At 38.8% G+C, this 18395-nt stretch overlaps 1 protein-coding gene across 1 annotated transcript in view; it reads right to left on the bottom strand.

Annotated features, from left to right (window-relative positions):
* Positions 1–18395, bottom strand: part of TRPM5 (transient receptor potential cation channel subfamily M member 5) — a 79594-nt gene that overhangs the window by 57467 nt on the left and 3732 nt on the right. Inside the window, exons 2-3 of the mRNA XM_070735622.1 lie at positions 2977–3047; positions 1838–1988 (exon numbers count right to left, since the gene is read on the bottom strand). Coding sequence (XP_070591723.1) covers positions 1838–1988; positions 2977–3047 — 222 coding nt within the window. The remainder of the gene's footprint in view (positions 1–1837; positions 1989–2976; positions 3048–18395) is intronic.

The following is an 18395-nucleotide window of genomic DNA, read 5'->3' as shown; positions in this document are numbered from 1 at the left end:
TTTAGGTTCCCGTTCAGGTTCAGGTTCAGGTTTTAGGTTCGGCGAACTCACCCAAACTTCACTGCAAAGTTCGGGTGAGTTCACCGAACCCGAACTTCGTTGGGTTCGCCCAACACTAATTATGGGCATTTTTAATGAGGTTAGTTTGTAATATTTTGTTATCATGGCTGTGAAACCAGAAAAGAACCCAAAGGACCATTTTAAATAAGAAGAACTTGGGAACAACAGTGCTGTGCATCTACTTCATTCCCCTTCATTCCATCCCTTTGAAAGAGGGCAGGCTTTGTAGAAACTATTCTGATGGCTTCCAGGTATGTTGCCTTTTCAGTTCCCAGAATTCCCAAACTGCAAGGCTAAAGACTGAGATCACACTGGCTGGGAATTCTAGAAGCTGATCCAACACAAGCTGAATCAAACACCAGATTAAAGAAGTCTTTCAAGTAGCTGTGGCTATAAACACCAAGTAGCATGTTAATTTTTTCATCAGTGTCCCCATAGATCAGTGATGGTAAACTTGTGGCACACGGAGCCATAACCACATATTTGCAAGGCGTTCCTCTATGTCAGCTCCACTGTGCATGCGCATGCTGGCAAGCTGGTTTTTGGGCTTCTTTTTGGGCATTTTTCACCATCCCTAGCCTTTATGAGGCTTTCCTGAACCATGGGGAGAGCGAAAAACAGCCCAACGGGCCTAGAGAAAGTCTGGAGTCTTTAGTGAGGCCTGTACACAGCAGTGGGCAGCAGGCAGGACAGGGTGGAACGCAGTTCCACTGGCAGAAATGAGGATGTGTGCGCAGCTCCAGATGATCACCAGTTGTCACTTCCTGGATTACTGGTCTCAGCTCAGCTCTCCTTTTTTCCCCTGTTGCTGCTGCTGCTGCTGCATCTGGGATTTTTTCCTCTTTCCTCCTTCCTGGCCTCGGACGAGCTTCCCTCTCTCCTGCCCAGCTCCCCTCCAGCCTCATGCGGCTACCTCCTGCCTGAGGTGCAAGCAGAAGGCGTGGGTGTAACCAGTGCTGGCAGCATTTATGCTTCTGGCAGCACCCGTTCACCTAGCTACCCAGCCTGAAGCGGGCGGGGACCCAGGAAGGAGAGCGCGGGCTACCTGAAGCAAATTTTCACCCCAGCGAGTGACACTGGTGAGGTTCTAAGTTGAGGATTTAACAGTTCACTTGAACAATGATGATCGTTCAAGCCACTCCCACCTGGTCACATGGTTGGCAAGCCATTCCTACCCAGTCACATGACCATTAAGCCACACCCACAAAATAAGCCACACCCACAGTGTGGCAGTAAAAGTTTTGGGTGCCCATTACTGCCTGTACACATGCGCGGAGCAGGGGGAGGTTGTGTACATGCATGGAGGGACACTGGGGGGGGGTTGTGTGTATGCATGGGGAAGATAATTGCATTATGAGTGTGGGCACAAGCACCTGAGCCAAAAAAAGTTCACCATCACTGGCACAGATCCTTCATCGCTCCTTTCCTCAAAATGATTTGCCGTCATCCAGATCATAGTTGTCCCAAAGGTGCTTTTTCGAGAGGCAACAAGTGGACTTCCTGTTTTCTCTTTGAAGATGTTTCGCTTCTCATCCAAGAAGCTTCTTTAGCTCTTCAGAGAAGAACCAGTAAGTCTAGTTACCTCTTGAAAATTCCCTTTGTTTTCTGAGATTGCTACTGAATCTCTACCATGAACAGGATCACCCTGAATGATCTTAAATCATAATCATTATCACAAAATATTGCTTAAGGATTTCTTTTAGACAGATTCAGTGATAATATAGAATAACAATAGCATTCTACTGAATATTGATCATGCTGAGAGGTTTTGTGGTACCTTTCCCTGTTTCTTTCGCGTAGCCAAGAAGTCAATTTCTCCAATACAATATGGTAATTCCATTCTACTTGCTTTTTCTTCATTACCATAAACTTTATTCTGTGTTTTCTCCTTTTGGAGTGCTGCAGAAACATTGTCCCGACCCAATTCTCTGAAAAAAGAATGAGTTGAACTATTTAACTTTATACCAAATTGTAATTGGATTTTTTTCAATACAGAAGTATTTTTTTAAATGAATGTAATTGCAGGAACAACAGCAATGACTTGCAAAGTTTCTAGATTATTGATCTAAGCACATATAGAATAGCATAAGGATGCTTAGAGTAAAATTGAGCTCGGCAGAAATTTGGCAAAACAAAATGATATTGATTTTATCACAAGTAGATACTGTACTGCCACATGTGACACAAGTTGTAGGTTAGTAATCCAGTGTACTTTCTTCTCCTCTTGCCAAGCATTATGAGGAATTCTCAGTTTATCTAACCCACGATAAGGGGACAGCTTTGTAGCTATTGATCCATCAGATGACAATTATTATGTATAGAACATTGTAAAATATTCTAGAAAATATTTTTCTATAAGAAAAGTAAATGAAATTAAAATGTATGTGAGAGAAATTTGTTTCCAGCTATTTTCTTATGTGAGAACTGATTATTGCCAGAGAAAAATAACAATAAATTTAAGATAATAAGGATGGAGTGCCTTAAAAAGGTGCAAAGTAATACAAGAATGAGTGGGTGTTCTTTATTATAGTTCTTGAAGTATCCAAAATAAGAACATAAGAAGAAACATAATCAAACTCATTGAGGTCACTAGTAAGCAACCACCATAATACCATTTACAGACTCTAAGCCACAGTGATAATGGGTGGAAGTAGGATGTGACACAATGAAAGAAAATTCAAGAAGTTAGTGAACTATATGTAATTTTATTTAGCTTTCCTCCCCCTCACCCTTCTAGTCTACATTTAATTTCTTCCTTCTAATAACTTTCAACCCTTTTCTATATTTTGTATACTGTGGTGTTTCTGAAAGGGAACTGCAAGAGAAATTATTTATAAATGTATGCATTGATGTGTGCAGAACTATATCTGTGTTCTTTTATTATTATTTTCTCTCAAATCATTTAAAAACACTTACACTTTATTCCTCAAGGCCAACTGTTCATTTGAGATGCTTTCTCTTCTTTTAAGGGTTTGGAAAACATACATCTAGGGGGAAAGAGAAAAATGAGGTTGTAGTAGCTTAAAATGTTTTGGCAATTATTATTCCACAGTATTAAAAGTATCTGGCTACCAGGGAAATGGACACCTGCAACAAAATACGTTTTTTCTCCATGCAGCAAATTCCCTCTCCATGTAAGTTCTCATACCTTCCCTCCACACCAAAAAAGTTTGGAGATCTGATGTATAGAGCTAACTTTCAGTAAAGTTTGATGACACTAAAGTAGAAAGAGAGTGACGTTCTTTCAATATACCAGGGTAATCCAACAGAAAAAACATATAGCCCCTCCCTGGTACAAAGCTGAAGGGATCAGATCTGGTGGCCTAGAGGTTAATTCTCTGCCTTACAAGACAGAGGCCCCAGGATCAAATCCCAGTAAGGGTATGGCTAGCTGATGAGGCCAGAAGAAGGCCAAAATAGCGCTATCTTAGTCTCCCTTAATTTTAAAATTTCAGCAAAAACAAGTGATACACACACACACACACACAGACACACAGACACACACATACACACACACATGTATATATATATATATATATATATGTCACATGTTTTTTTGCTGAATTTGAAAATTAAGGGAGACTAGGATAGATCTATTTCGGCCTTGTTTTGGCCTCATCAGCTAGCCATACCCTCACTGGGACTTGAACCTGCAACCTTTGCCTTGTAAGACAGAGAATTAATCTCTAGGCTACAGTATCCAATCCCTTCATATATATATGAAAGTCTTGGCATATGCAGGTTTCTTCCCGTGTAGGATTCTGAGATTTCTGGCAATGTTTCGACGAGGGCCCACTCGTCATCTTCAGGCTGGTGCTTCTGTCCTTGTTCTAGGGAGAACAGTTGTATGTGTGTGTGTGTGTGTGTGTTTGTGTGTAGGATTTATAATCCTCCCATGTAGGATTATATATATATATATATAATCCGCTTTTTGTTAAATATATTCCCAAAGTGAAAATTACTATGTGCAGTCTCATGCATATGTAATTAGCAATTCCTAAATCTGTCTACTCCTAAATCTCTCTCTGTTATCTTATCTATCTAATCATACATACATATATCATGTACTTCAAGGGTTTATGGAGATTGGTTGTCCCAAAAGGTGCTTTTTCAAGAGGCAACTGGAGTTTCTGGTTTTTCTTTGAAGATGTTTTGCTTCTCATCCAAGAAGCTTATTTAGCTTTCAAGAGAAAAACCAGAAAGTCCAGTTGCTTCTTGAAAAAAGCACCTTTGGGATGTACATCAGGCGTGACATACCAAAAGTCACTGAACTGTATCTCCAATATTTACACTGTCACTCAATGATCAATGGCTCTGTAACTTCTGGAAGGTCATTGGCTTACTAATTTAGACCTATGTTGATATGAATTTTAATTCTCATCCTGTTCTTATTGATGTGTAAATTCCCTGAAGTCAATGGGAAGTGGAAGTGATGTGCTGGTGCCTGGCGGCTGTTGGGGTCTGGATGGGTGTCAACAGACTCAAACTCAACCCGGGTAAGACGGAGTGGCTGTGGGTTTTGCCTCCCAAGGACAATTCCATCTGTCCGTCCATTACCCTGGGGGGGGGGGAATTATTGACCCCCTCAGAGAGGGTCTGCAACTTGGGCGTCCTCCTCGATCACATTAGAGAAATATCTTTCAGCTGTGGCGAGGGGGGCGTTTGCCCAGGTCCGCCTGGTGCACCAGTTGCGTCCCTATTTGGACCGGGACTCATTGCTCACAGTCACTCATGCCCTCATCACCTCGAGGTTCGACTACTGTAATGCTCTCTACATGGGGCTACCTTTGAAAAGTGTTCGGAAACTTCAGATCGTGCAGAATGCAGCTGCGAGAGCAGTCATGGGCTTCCCTAGGTATGCCCATGTTTCACCATCACTCCGCAGTCTGCATTGGCTTCCGATCAATTTCCGGTCACAATTCAAAGTGTTGGTTATGACCTTTAAAGCCCTTCATGGCACTGGACCAGAATATCTCCGAGACCGCCTCCTGCCGCACGAATCCCAGTGACCGATTAGGTCCCACAGAGTGGGCCTTCTCCAGGTCCCGTCAACTAAACAATGTCGGTTGACGGGCCCCAGGGGAAGAGCCTTCTCTGTGGCGGCACCGACTCTCTGGAACCAACTCCCCTCAGAGATTAGAACTGCCCCTACTCTTCCTGCCTTCCGTAAACCCCTTAAAACCCACCTTTGCCATCAGGCATGGGGGAATTGAAACACCTCCTCCGGGCATGTTCAATTTATATATGGTATGCTTGTGTGTGTGTCTGTTAGTATATGGGGCTCTTTTTTAATCTTAAATATTTTAAAGTTATTTGGATTATTTATGATTTGTTCTATCGTGTTGTGAGCCGCCCCAAGTCTTCGGAGAGGGGCAGCATACAAATCTAAATAATAAAATAAATAAATAAATAAATAAGTACTTTTAACACTGCTTTATCTTCTTTTAAGTCCCATTGATTTCTTGGCTCTGCCTTATAAAAGACTGCTTGGATCCAACCTCTTTAGAAGGAGGAATCTGGTTCCTTTTTTTTAACCCTTACAATGTCAGTACCTTGATCAAAGGTTCAGCTGACTTAATCTATGTGCATGAATGTTGCTCCATAAGCATCAACTTAATATCTGATTTAACTCTCAGCCTTTCATCTCTTCATCTAGCACTTCTTAACACCTCTTTATTTGGGCAGCATATGCTTATAAAATGGTTAAGAATTATAATGTTATTTTTCAAAACTGAAGATCTGAACAGAAGAAAGAAAAGGAAGCCAAAATTATGAGGATAACGCTCAGCCACATCATTGTTTTAAGTAAATTGCAGATAAATGAACCAAGAAGGCTAGAAGAAGCCAAAGAAGATGACTAATCCTTACAATGAGGATTTATTATATAAACACATATAAATAATGTGGCCATCTATTGAGACTCTTACATTTCAACACTGAGGCAATGGATTTCACTGTCTTCTGGAGACTTTTTAAAATACAGTATTTTTCAGAGTATAAGACACACCTTAGTTTTGAGGGAGGAAAATAGGGAATACCAAATATTCATCTGTCTAGCATCCTTAGTCTGTTCAGTGTCATCACATTATTTTATCCCCTGGTTAAGGCTGAAAAAGCCTTTTTCAAAGGGAGTAGGAATGAAAACAAGCCTGCAAAGACTTAAGGCTGGAAAAAAACCTTTTCCAGAGGGAATAGGAAGCCAGAAAGATTGTCAGCACCTAATTAGGGCTGGGGGAAAAGCTTCAAAAAAGCTGTATTTTAAGTATAAGACGCACCCAAATTTTCAGCCTCTTTTAGGGAGGAAAAAGGTATGTTTTATACTCTGAAAAATATGGTATGCCCTTAAATTATTTATGTGCCCAATAAACTAAGCACCTTAACATCCCAATGATTGCCTTCCAAATTAGTAAACCCCAGGAACTTTTCTATTGCTCTGAAAAGTAGGAGGGGTAGATGCGCATTTGAAGGGAGAGGTAGGTATATTATAACATGTTTGGGTAGGGTAAGGTATTGTACTGAATTTTAATTAAAGATAAAATATGAATAACCTGATATTCTGCACAAATGACCAAGGGCACCAAATGATGGTGGGTTTCAATTACAAGCTTTATACACCTACTGATGGTTCCTTATTTTTATTTTTGTAGATTGCATAAATGTTTTTCCTCTCAAGGGAGAAATAAATCAACAGTGTTTCTGATGTAGGGGATTAGAGATTACACAAACACAGATGGCCAAATAACTAGTTAAACATTTCTGAAAGACGTAAGTAAAGTGACACTAGCATTCTTGGCGGGCAAGGTTTGTAAGTTGGCCTTTGAAGGAGCCTTTTGTTGTTCTTGTCCTTGTGTTGCTTTTCACCTAAAACGCTAGCTGTTGAGCATGCCATAATCCTTGCCTATATTTAACCCATGAGCTGACTAGGCTTCGGTGATAATGCCATGATTCAAAGCAAAGCAAATTACAAATGAACATTGTGAGATACAAGCCAAAATCAGAGCCAAAAAAAAAGAAAATGAAGCAGGATTTTCCATTAAGTCAATATGTTAAGATTTACTAAGCAATGTTAATGTTAGCATGTTGACTTAGGGGAAAGGAAAAACCACTCTCCTCTGGACATGAATCTTATTGTTGATTTACCATCTTATATCCAAAGCAAAGTATTTAGCCCAGGGGTCAGCACTCAAAGAGCAACAAAGGTCCTAACCAGAGGTCCCCCCATTCAATTCTGGAACTGACTGGAAATCTAATTCCTCTCCCCACCATAGAGTCTCATCCTAGAGCAGCATCTTTTTTTTCCCTCTACCTGTCCTAACCAAAAGCTCTATCAATTGTGGAGCCGACCTTCGACAGGGAGCCGCAGCAGAAGGATGAAAGAGCCACATGCAGCTCCAGAGCCACAGGTTGCTGACCCCCGCTTTAGCTCTATAAATTATATGTATGGTACAGTTCACAATATAGAACTTATGCTCTACAAATATAAGGTGACTAGGTGTCCCACTTTTGGCGGGACAGTCCCGCATTTTACCAATTTGTCCCGCGGCGTTTTTAAAAAGTCCCGATTTTTTGAAAGACATATGTTGATTGCCTGAAAGACATATGTTGATTGACTCCCTGGATTGATTGGTTGATTGATTGATTGATTGATTAGATTAGATTAGATTTATTGGATTTATATGCCGCCCCTCTCCGAAAACTCGGGGCGGCTCACAACAAGATAAAAACAATACATAATAACAAATCCAATACCCACCAATCCAATTATAATTTTAAGCTAAAAATTCATAAAAAACAATCCCAGAATATTAAAAAACATGCATACAATCAATCTAATACCAAAACAACATGGGCAAGGGGGAGATGTTTCAGTTCCCCCATGCCTAATGGCAGAGGTGGGTTTTAAGGAGTTTGCGAAAGGCAAGGAGGGTGGGGGCAATGATTGATTGATTGATTGATTGATTGATTTGTTTGTTTGTTTGTTTGTTTGTTTGTTTATTTATTTATTTATTTAGCCCAATACAAATTGAAAGTTAAGGAGAATAAAAACGTGCAGTAGTAAATATCAGGGAAGGGATAGAAGAAGAGATATGAGAATAGAATACATCAATGAAGAGTAGAGGAAGGATATATGGATGGGAGAAAAGATATATAAAATATAGGAGAGACAATTGGACAGGGGACGGAAGGCACACTAGTGCACTTATGCTCGCCCCTTACTGACCTCTAAGGAATCTGGAGAAGTCAACCGTGGAAAGTCTAAGGGAAAAATGTTGGGGGTTGGCGGTTGACACCACGGAGTCTGGTAATGAGTTCCACACTTCAACAACTCGATTGCTTTGATTTTATTGCTTTGGAGCCGCAATGCTCCTTTGATGCCGTGCCACCACATGGCATCATGTGGGTCCCTTTGTGCATGCTCAACAGCAGGCACATGCGCGCAAGAGAGTCCGGGCGCACTCCTATCCAGCATTCCAGTATAAGAAGTAACCATGAAAGCAGAAGAGGCAAGCTATTTTGCTCTCTTTCCTTCTCTTCTCTTACTGAAGTTTCTACTGCAATAATAGGGCCGGGAAAGCCTACAGAGATTTTCCAGTCGTGGCCTCCCCCTCCTCCCCCCGTCAATTGTGTCCCACTTCACCGAATTTATAATCTAGTCACCTTATACAAATATCTTACACAGCCTTATGTTTTTTGCACCTCACAGGAGCAATCTCTATATTAACACTGCTGTTTTCACTTTTCCTTGGTGTACTGCAGTATTCAAAAACAGATAATAGGTGGCAGCATAGAACAGCGCCTGGTCAGGAGCTGATATTAAGTTGATAAACTGAAAGTAGATAAATTGAAAGTTGTTGTGAGCCGCTCCAAGTTTTTGTGAGCCACTCCAAGTCTTTGGAGAGGGGTGGCATACAAATCTAATAAATAAATAAAATAAATAAATAAATTATTTTCTGTTTAATTTACTTTAAAAAAAATGCTTTTCCTGGTAGCTACAGACCCTTTTTCTGAGTCAGCGTAAAAGTGATGGCAATGTAAATTATACTGCCTTGATTGCTAAACCCTATTCTGCCTCAGTTAACAAGATTAGTGAATTTTGCTCTTCTTACAGTTTTTATATAGAAGTTAAAGAAAAACGTTTGTTGGGTTTCCATGGCTTTGTATGCCCTTCCACTACTTCTCAGCAGCAAGTGGAGAAAAATATCAACTCTCTTTAAGGAAAGATGCAGCAAAACTGATAGAATTTTGATGATTGACTATGCAGGTGAGTATAGCCATCTCTCAAAACTTCCCCCTTTTTTGCATATGTTCAGTTCAAAAGTATTTGGCATAGTTTTAGCATTCTTGGACAAGGTCTGGTGCTAATCGTGGAATACTGCTAAACTCAGGATACCTATTACAACTGCATCCCCCCATGAACCTAGACTGCTAGATCTGCAGGTAAGCGGTTCAAATCTCATCACCGTCTCAAGGTTGACTCAGCCTTCCATCCTTCCGAGGTGGGGGCTCTGTTAAAAAGTGGTATTGCTAACATGGGCTTATTTCTTTTTCCATATCATTCTGTACCTTGATAAGATACAATTTGAATATATGGAAGTTCTCCTTGTTATCTAAAAAAAAAATTAGTTGGGGATAGGTTGGCCACATTTCTCCTTTTTCCTTTCACCTTTTTTCCACTAACTTCTAACCATCCTGCCTCAACAAGTGCACTTGAAAACTGTAAGCATTGGTTCTCAACCTGGGGGTTGGGAGCCCTTAGGGGTCACCTAAGACCATGGGAAAAGACACATTTCCCATGGTGTTAGGAACTAAAGCTTCTATTCTGGTGCCTTGGAACATAGTTTTACAATCCAATCAATCAGGCGTTTACCGTGGGGGTGTCCCTCTGACCTTTCTGCACATCATCTTAAAGCTTTGTTGGGAGAATTGATGCTAGACTTATGGCTGGGGGTCACCGCAACATGAGGAACTGTATTAAGGGGTCGCAGCATTAGAAAGATTGAGAACCACTGTAAAGCTTTCAAATATGTTCAAAAATGTCTGCTGCCTAAGCCAATGAATTTTAGTTGCTAGAAAAGTATTGTATTTCAGTTCCAGATAAGACTTGAAATGTTTTCCAGCCAGGTTACTTGAAATTACTGTGGCATCTTTCTTATTCCCACAATCGGAAGAACTTCAGATTAGCAATCTTTGATGAGGGTGGGTGAGTGGCATTAATGATTGACTGAATATGTGCACAATTCAAACTTTAATATACTTAACCTTTCCTAAGTTGTCAGAGGAGATATGTGACTACTTTAAGAAATAATATGTCCAAAGAGCTTCCTTTTTCATTGGATATATGAATCTTGTTACAGCTGGGCTGTTAAAGAAGCAAGCTTCTTTATATTGTTATATGCTGTTTTTATTACTGTTGTTAACCGCCCCGAGTCTACAGAGAGGGGTGGCATACAAATCCAATAAATAAATAAATAAATAAATAAATAAATAAATAAATAAATGAATGAATGAATGAATGAATGAATGAATGAATAAACAAACAAACAAACAAACAAACAAACAAATAAATCTGGTAACCAAGTCAAGTGTGCAGAAAATTAGAGATTCACAGAGTTAGAAACTTACAGAAGGACACATCTTCCTGAGGGTTTTTAAGTCTTAGCTTTCACAGCCAGTTCTAGCAAGGCTCTATTACTATCTTTTTTATTTTATTTTATTATTTTATTTTATTTTATTTTATTTTATTTTATTTTATTTTATTTTATTTTATTTTATTTTATTTTATTTTATTTTATTTTATTTTATTTTATTTTATTTTATGTTATGTTATTTTATTTTATTTTATTTTATTTTATTTATTTATTTTATTTATTTTATTTATTTTATTTATTTTATTTATTTCATTTATTTCATTTATTTCATTTATTTCATTTATTTCATTTATTTCATTTATTTCATTTATTTCATTTATTTCATTTATTTCATTTATTTCATTTATTTATTTTGTCCAATACATAATACACATTGAAGAGAAAGATATGTAATAATATAAGTAAAGAAAAGAATAGAAGAAAAGATATAAAAGTATAGGTGAACATATTTGAAAGGAAGAAAAGATAAATGAGATAAGGAGAGACAATTGGACAGGGGACGGAAGGCACACTGGTGCACTTGTACATGCCCCTTACTGACCTCTAAGGAACCTGGAGAGGTCAATCATGGATAGTCTAAAGGAAAAATGTTTGGGGTTAGGGGTTCACACTACTGAGTCCGGTAATGAGTTCCACGCTGACTCACATATGAGGGCATCGCTGAGCCAAAGAATGGCCATTCTCCTCTTGGAGACTTCAAGCAGGGAACTGGGGAACTAATAGCTGAAAAAAATCCTGCAAGAGATAGATGAAGTTGGCTGGTAGGACTTCTAACAATCAGCAATCCTCTGAGCCCATATGGATGCATTAGGATTTTTTTTCCAATATTTTTTTCCTCTCCAGACCCATCTCACCTTTGGGCCTGAGCTTTTTTTGTGATTGGTACTGTTGGTTTTGCTTATCACAACAAATAGAAACATAGAAGATTGTCGGCAGAAAAAGACCTCATGGTCCATCTAGTCTATACTATTTCCTGTATTTTATTTTAGGATGGATATATGTTTACCCCAGGCATGTTTAAATTCAGTTACTGTGGATTTACCAACCATGTCTGCTGGAAGTTTGTTCCAGGCATCTGTTACTCTTTCAGTAAAATAATATTTTCTCACGTTGCTTCTGATCTTTCCCCCAAATAACCTCAGATTGTGCCCCCTTGTTCTTATGTTCACTTTCCTATTAAAAACACTTCCCTCCTGAACCTTATTTAACCCTTTAACATATTTAAATGTTTTGATCATGTCCCCACTTTCTCTTCTGTCCTCCAGACTATACAGATTGAGTTCATTGTCTTTCCTGATAAGTTTTATGCTTAAGACCTTCCACCATTTTTGTAGCCCGTCTTTGGACCCGTTCAGTTTTATCAATATCTTTTTGTAGGTGAGGTTTCCAGAACTGAACACAGCAGGATCACAATCTCCCCTTTCCTGCTTGTTATACCTCTAGCTATGCAGCCAAGTATTCTCCTTTCTTTCCTACCACCTGACCACACTATTCACCCATTTTGAGACTGTCAGAAATCACTACCCCTAAATCCTTCTCTTCTGAAGTTTTTACTAACACAGAACTGTCAATACAATACTCAGATTGAGGATTCCTTTTCCCCAAGTGCATTATTTTACATTTGGAAACATTAAACTGCAATTTCCATTGCTTTGACCCCTTTCTAGTAAAGCTAAATCATTTGCCATATTACAGACGCCTTCAGGAATATCAGCCCTATTGCACACTTTAGAGTCAAATAGGCAAACCTTCCCTACCAAACCTTGCCCTATGTCACTCACAAACACATTAAAATGAATAGGACCCAGAACAGACCCTTATGGCACACTGCTTGTAACCAATCTCTGCTCAAAATACTCGCCATTAACAACAACTCTCTGATATCTACGCTTCAGCCAGCTGAACTTAATCCCTGCACTATCCAGGGATTAAGTCCAATCTTCACTAATTTATCTATCAGCTCTTTATGTGGAACCGTATCAAAGGCTTTGCTGAAGTGCAGATAGGCAATATCCACCGCACCACCTTCATCCAACACCTTTGTGACATAATCAAAGAAATCAATGAGATTAGTCTGTCATGACTTGCCCTCAGTAAATCCATGCTGGTTTGGGTCCAATAAGTTATTGTTTTTTAGGTGTTGATTAGGTGCTGAAATGGTGCTGAAATGTGGTTCTTTTCTGCTTTCAGAGACTTATCTTTCTGAGGCACAAAAAAAAGAGAGCTCTTTTCCATAATTATATTCCAAAACTCAGATAAATAGAAAAGAATAGAAAACTACGTACAGTTAAATGAAAACTTCTAAAACTGCAGTCATCCTACATGCCACCAAAAATAAAATTAAATTATGATTTGCAGTGTTTTCTCCATTCTCTCAGATGGGGCTCTTAGCCTGGGAAAGTTATTAACTGTGTCCCTCTGATCATGACAATCAACCAAGCCATTATAATGAACTTCAGTTACTGAATGTCAATATATCTATATTTATATCTATAATATACATCTATATCTTTATCTACAGCATAGATCAGCTTCTACAGTAACTGCTGGTATGCAAAAGAATTCAGATTTCAATGATTCTCTCCCATTTTAATAACAAAGCAGAGGAAGCTGCCCAAACAAAGGTTTGTCATTTCAATGCACACAGTCTTTCTTCTTTATGCAAAAGAGTATTTCATTTGCATATACAGTACTTCCTCTTCAGACTTGTTTATGATGATGTTTGTCCGTTGTGTTCGAAAAGGACCTTGACATCTAATGGGTTGTGGGCTGTATGTGATGTGTCTGCAGGTGGCTGGTAAGGCCTATATGGGCACAAAATGTTCTGCTACATGTTGGGCAGACATGTGTCGGCACCATTGTAGCAGCATTTGCAGCTCTGGCTTTGCGGAGTGCTCGCTTCTCTTCTGCTACGGATGTTCTTCTGGCCTCAGATGTCTGGCAGCCTTGGTGGATCAACATGTGCAGTGTTGGTCGGTCTTGTGCCAGGGTTTCCCAGGAGGTGGTGTCCTGAAGGAGGCTTTCAACATGTATTTGTATTGCTTCTTTTGTCTCCCATGCAATTGATTTCCTTGAGACAACTCCCCATAGAGGAGCTGTTTAGGGATTTGATGGTCTGACATCCTAGCAACATGGCCTGCCCAGCGTATCTGGGCTTTAATCAGCAGGGTGGGAATTGATGGCAGGCCTGCTCTGGAGAGGACTTCAGTGACAGGCACCTTATCCTGCCACCGTATCCTCAGTATTCTATGGAGGCAGGTCATATGGAAGTGGTTCAATTGCCTAGCATTTCTCTTGTATACAGTCCAAGTCTCACTGGCATACAACAGGTTAGTTAGAACTTCTGCTCAGTAGATTTTGAGCTTTGTAGCAAGGCTTATTCCAAGCCGGTTCCACATGTTGGTCATTAGTCTGCCAAATGCAGAGCTTGCCTTGGCGATTCTGCAGTGGACCTCAATGTCAATTGTCACTGCACGGGAAAGAATGCTGCCAAAATATGTAAATTGGTCCACTGTTTGTAGCTTTTGTCCCTTTACTGTGATGGTGGACTCTTGATATTTGGATTTTGGAGCTGGCTGATGCATCATTCGGTCTTCTTTATGTTGATAAGGAGACCAAATTTGTCGCATGCTGCTGCAAAACTATCCACACTGGTTTGCATTTCCTGTTCTGATCCAGCATTCAGGGCATAAAACTACAACCGCTGTGTGTTCAAAACAAATGCTAAATCATCAAAAGAAAAGCCTGATCCATGATCCAAATAAGAGAAGAATGGGATGCTGCTGAGAAGAAGAAAGAAGAAGATGAGGGAAGGAACTTGAATAAAGACCAAATGTGGAGGAATTTGAAAATTCAGAGGCTGCAGCTGATAACGGAAAAGACGGGCTACAAGAATGGTGGAAGGTCTTAAGCATAAAACATATCAGGAAAGACTTAATGAACTCAATCTGTATAGTCTGGAGGACAGAAGGAAAAGGGGGGTCATGATTGAAACATTTAAATATGTTAAAGGGTTAAATAAGGTTCAGGAGGGAAGTGTTTTTAATAGGAAAATGAAGACAATAACAAGGGGACACAATCTGAGGTTAGTTGGGGGAAAGATCAGAAGCAACATGAGAAAATATTATTTTACTGAAGAGTAATAGATGCTTGGAAAAAACTTCCAGCAGACTGATTCGTAAATCCATACTAACTGAATTTAAACATGCCTGGGATAAACATAGATCCATCCTAAGATAAAATACAGGAAATAGTATAAGGGCAGACTAGATGGACCATGAGGTCTTTTTCTGACATCAATTTTCTATGTTTCTAAATACTGGAATAAACAGGTCTGACAAGGAAAAAAAATATGTGAGTGAAATCCTGAAGGGAAGTATGATAGAAAAAAAAATACTACTTCTTGGAAAGAAAGAAGAGGGGAAGAGTGTGTTAAAATCTCCAAATCAGGCATGTTTGCATAAGGCAACAGATATTAATTTTCACTGATTATATAGAAACATAGACATAGAAGATATAATTATATAGTTCTACTTTTGTTTTCTGCCATTATCCAACTTCTACATCCTCTCTATTTTCAGTTTCCTCACTCTTGTCATTTATCAGGTGACCCACACTTCCATATACTGCTTTTGTGCGGTAGACTTCAGAATCCAAGCACATTGTTGTACTAAAAACAATAATAATCAAATAGCAACCTTTTGTATATGTTGTTGAATTGCTGCTCTTAGAAACCACGAGGCCAATTGGGTTTACAATATTTGCATTGGGATATTTTTATTCCACACCTAGGTATGCAAACACATTTTAAAAAAAAAAAAAATCATGTCCATATTTTTCCCTAGTGAAACATATAGCCAAGGCTATCTGTGAGAGCTTGGCTGGTCCTGGTCTTTGCTTTCCTCAATTCTTCCGCAGCATCAGAAAATATTCTACTTGTCCATCACCACTGAGAGAGGCCAGCCAGCTGATGACTCACTGACTGCTTGCAGAAATCTTTTTTTTTTCAAAAGGTTTTTTATTTTTCTCCATCTTCTCATAAATAAATTCACATGTATATACCTTTCAATATTACAAACATCATATATAATTACACAATTTAGTCCATTATTCCAGAATCCACCTCTTATTCAAAAAAATTTCTTATCTATCACCGATCTGCCTCACTTCTTGTTATTTCTTGCACTCCCTCCCTTTTTCTCCATCTTCTCCTACTACCTACTAATTCCTTCACTCCTCCTCTACTACTTTATTTGTTTGTTTGTTTGTTTGTTTGTTTAGTTAGTTAGTTAGTTAGTCCAATACAAATTGAAAGTTAAAGAGAATAAAACATGTAGTAGTAAATATCAGGGAGAGGATAGAAGAAAAGATATGAGAATAGAATACGTCAATGAAGAATAGAAGAAAAGATATATGAATGGGAAAAATGATGTATAAAATATAGGAGGGGCAACTGGACAGGGGACGGAAGGCACACTAGTGCACTTATGCTCGCCCCTTACTGACCTCTAAGGAACCTGGTGAGGTCAACTGTGGATAGTCTAAGGGGGTTGGGGGTTGATACCACAGAGTCAGGTAATGAGTACCGCGCTTCGACAACTCGATTGCTAAAGTCATATTTTTTACAGTCAAGTTTGGAGCGGATGATATTAAGTTTGAACCTGTTGCATGCTCTTGTGTTATTACGGTTGAAGCTGAAGTAGTCATTGACAGGCAGGATGTTGCAGCATATGATCTTGCAGGCACTACTTAGATCATGTTTAAGGCGTCGTAGTTCTAGGCTTTCTAGACCCAGGATTGTAAGTCTAGTTTCGTAGGGTATTCTGTTTTGAATGGTGGAGTGAAGGGCTCTTCTGGTGAAATATTGTTGGACATTTTCGAGTGTGTTGATGTCCGAGATGTGATATGGGTTCCAGACAGAGAAGCTGTATTCGAGGATGGGTCTGACAAAAGTTTTGTAAGCCCTCTATTTGCTCTTACACCCTCTTTAATCTTTCCTGAGTGTCTCCCATCCTAACTCCGCCCATAATTCACAGACTGATGATATATATTCAAATTTCAAAATTATCCCTAACTCTTCCAAAAAACATTATTGTTTATAAAATTCACTCATAATTTTTTTTAAAAAAACCTTTAATTTAGGTATATATGCCAAAACAAAAAGAAACCATCTCCAGTAAAAAAATAATAATCTAGTTTTGTCTTCTGGGTTCTCTACCACATTATTTCACTGTTTAAATCCCTCGTTTAATTGCTTTAGCTTAGTTTTCCAAAATAGTTATTATTTCTTGTGTCTTCTCATTTTTAGGCCTTTAGAATTCTAAGTGTGAGTGAATAGATCCAGAGTACAGAGTTTCCAAACAAGGGCAAAAGAATGTGGTAAACATTAGTTTGGAAAATAGCTGCTCTTCACATGGAGCTTTTGAAATGTGATGGGAGAATGGAGTTCAGGCTTAGCTCTTGCAGGGATATGCCAGAGGAACCCTTGCTTCTATTAGGAATTAGGAGCTGAAATTGACCTCCCATTCTGCAAGCTATAAAAAAACAATTTGGGCCAAATTAATTCTTTTATGAACAACTAACAAAACATGGGATTGTTGCAACTGAGAGTTCTGAAAAGGGCAACATTTAATATTTGTTAGAAAGTCTGTCTTGAATATTTGTTAGAAAGTCTGGAAAAAAATATTGAAAAAACGATGTTGGCTGTATTTAAAGTCTCGTATTTTTCCAATTGGAAGTTAGTGTTATGTCCCTTGCCCAGAACAAATTGAAAGAGTAATTCTGCAATACGTTTCTGTTACTCTAATAAAGAAAGCTAGCTACTCTAATAAAGAAAGCTAGCAGCCCATATGAACTTGTGGTGCTGATTTTCAATAGATAGTCCATTCAAAATGGAAGCCTTAAAGACCATAAAGAATGTAGAATAAATGTGAAAGAACTAAATAAAACAAGGATATGCATATGTAATCAGCCTCATTCATGTTGCAAACCAGGTCACGAGTCCGTTGTTACATCCTCAAAATCTCACAGCTTCAACCTCAAACAGTGAATCTATCCCCATTCCTAAGAGATCCGTAAGAGGGGCGTGCATAAGCGCACCAGCATGTCTACCATCTTACTGTCTTATTGTCCCCATTTATCTGTACTTACTTCCTTTGTTTATGTTTATACTTATACCTGCTATCTTGTACATGTTTGACTAATAAATAAATAAGGAAACCTTGAGATATGTTAGAGTATTGCTTAAAGCAGAAAGCAAATTCAGGTCTCTCCTGAACTCCAGCTGGAAATTAAATGAAAATAACAAGGTATCTCACATAAAGGGATATTTTAAAAAATGGCTTTATTAACATTTGTATTTACTATTTACATGACTGATACTGCCAAATGGCCTATTTCAAAATTGTAATGAGCAAATCACATGAAGATTGATTGAGGTCATGGTTGGGTCTGCTTAGGTGACTCATATTCTCACATGTAGGCGGTGTGAGTTGCTGTTTTCCAATTGATGCCAGCTTGTTAGACTAGTTTACAACAGTTAGTAGTTTAGTGCACTTTAATTCCATGGCACAATTACATTGCCCCATATTTATTGAGGTTATTTGTGTTTGCTTTCTATTCATTTGCATTACTTTCCTATTAAATGAACTTTAACTATCCAGGACAATATAAACTACTATGAACCAT

This window comes from Erythrolamprus reginae, chromosome 1, assembly GCF_031021105.1.
Source record: "Erythrolamprus reginae isolate rEryReg1 chromosome 1, rEryReg1.hap1, whole genome shotgun sequence".
Lineage (NCBI taxonomy): Eukaryota > Metazoa > Chordata > Lepidosauria > Squamata > Dipsadidae > Erythrolamprus > Erythrolamprus reginae.
This window is presented reverse-complemented; position numbering and strand designations above follow the sequence as displayed.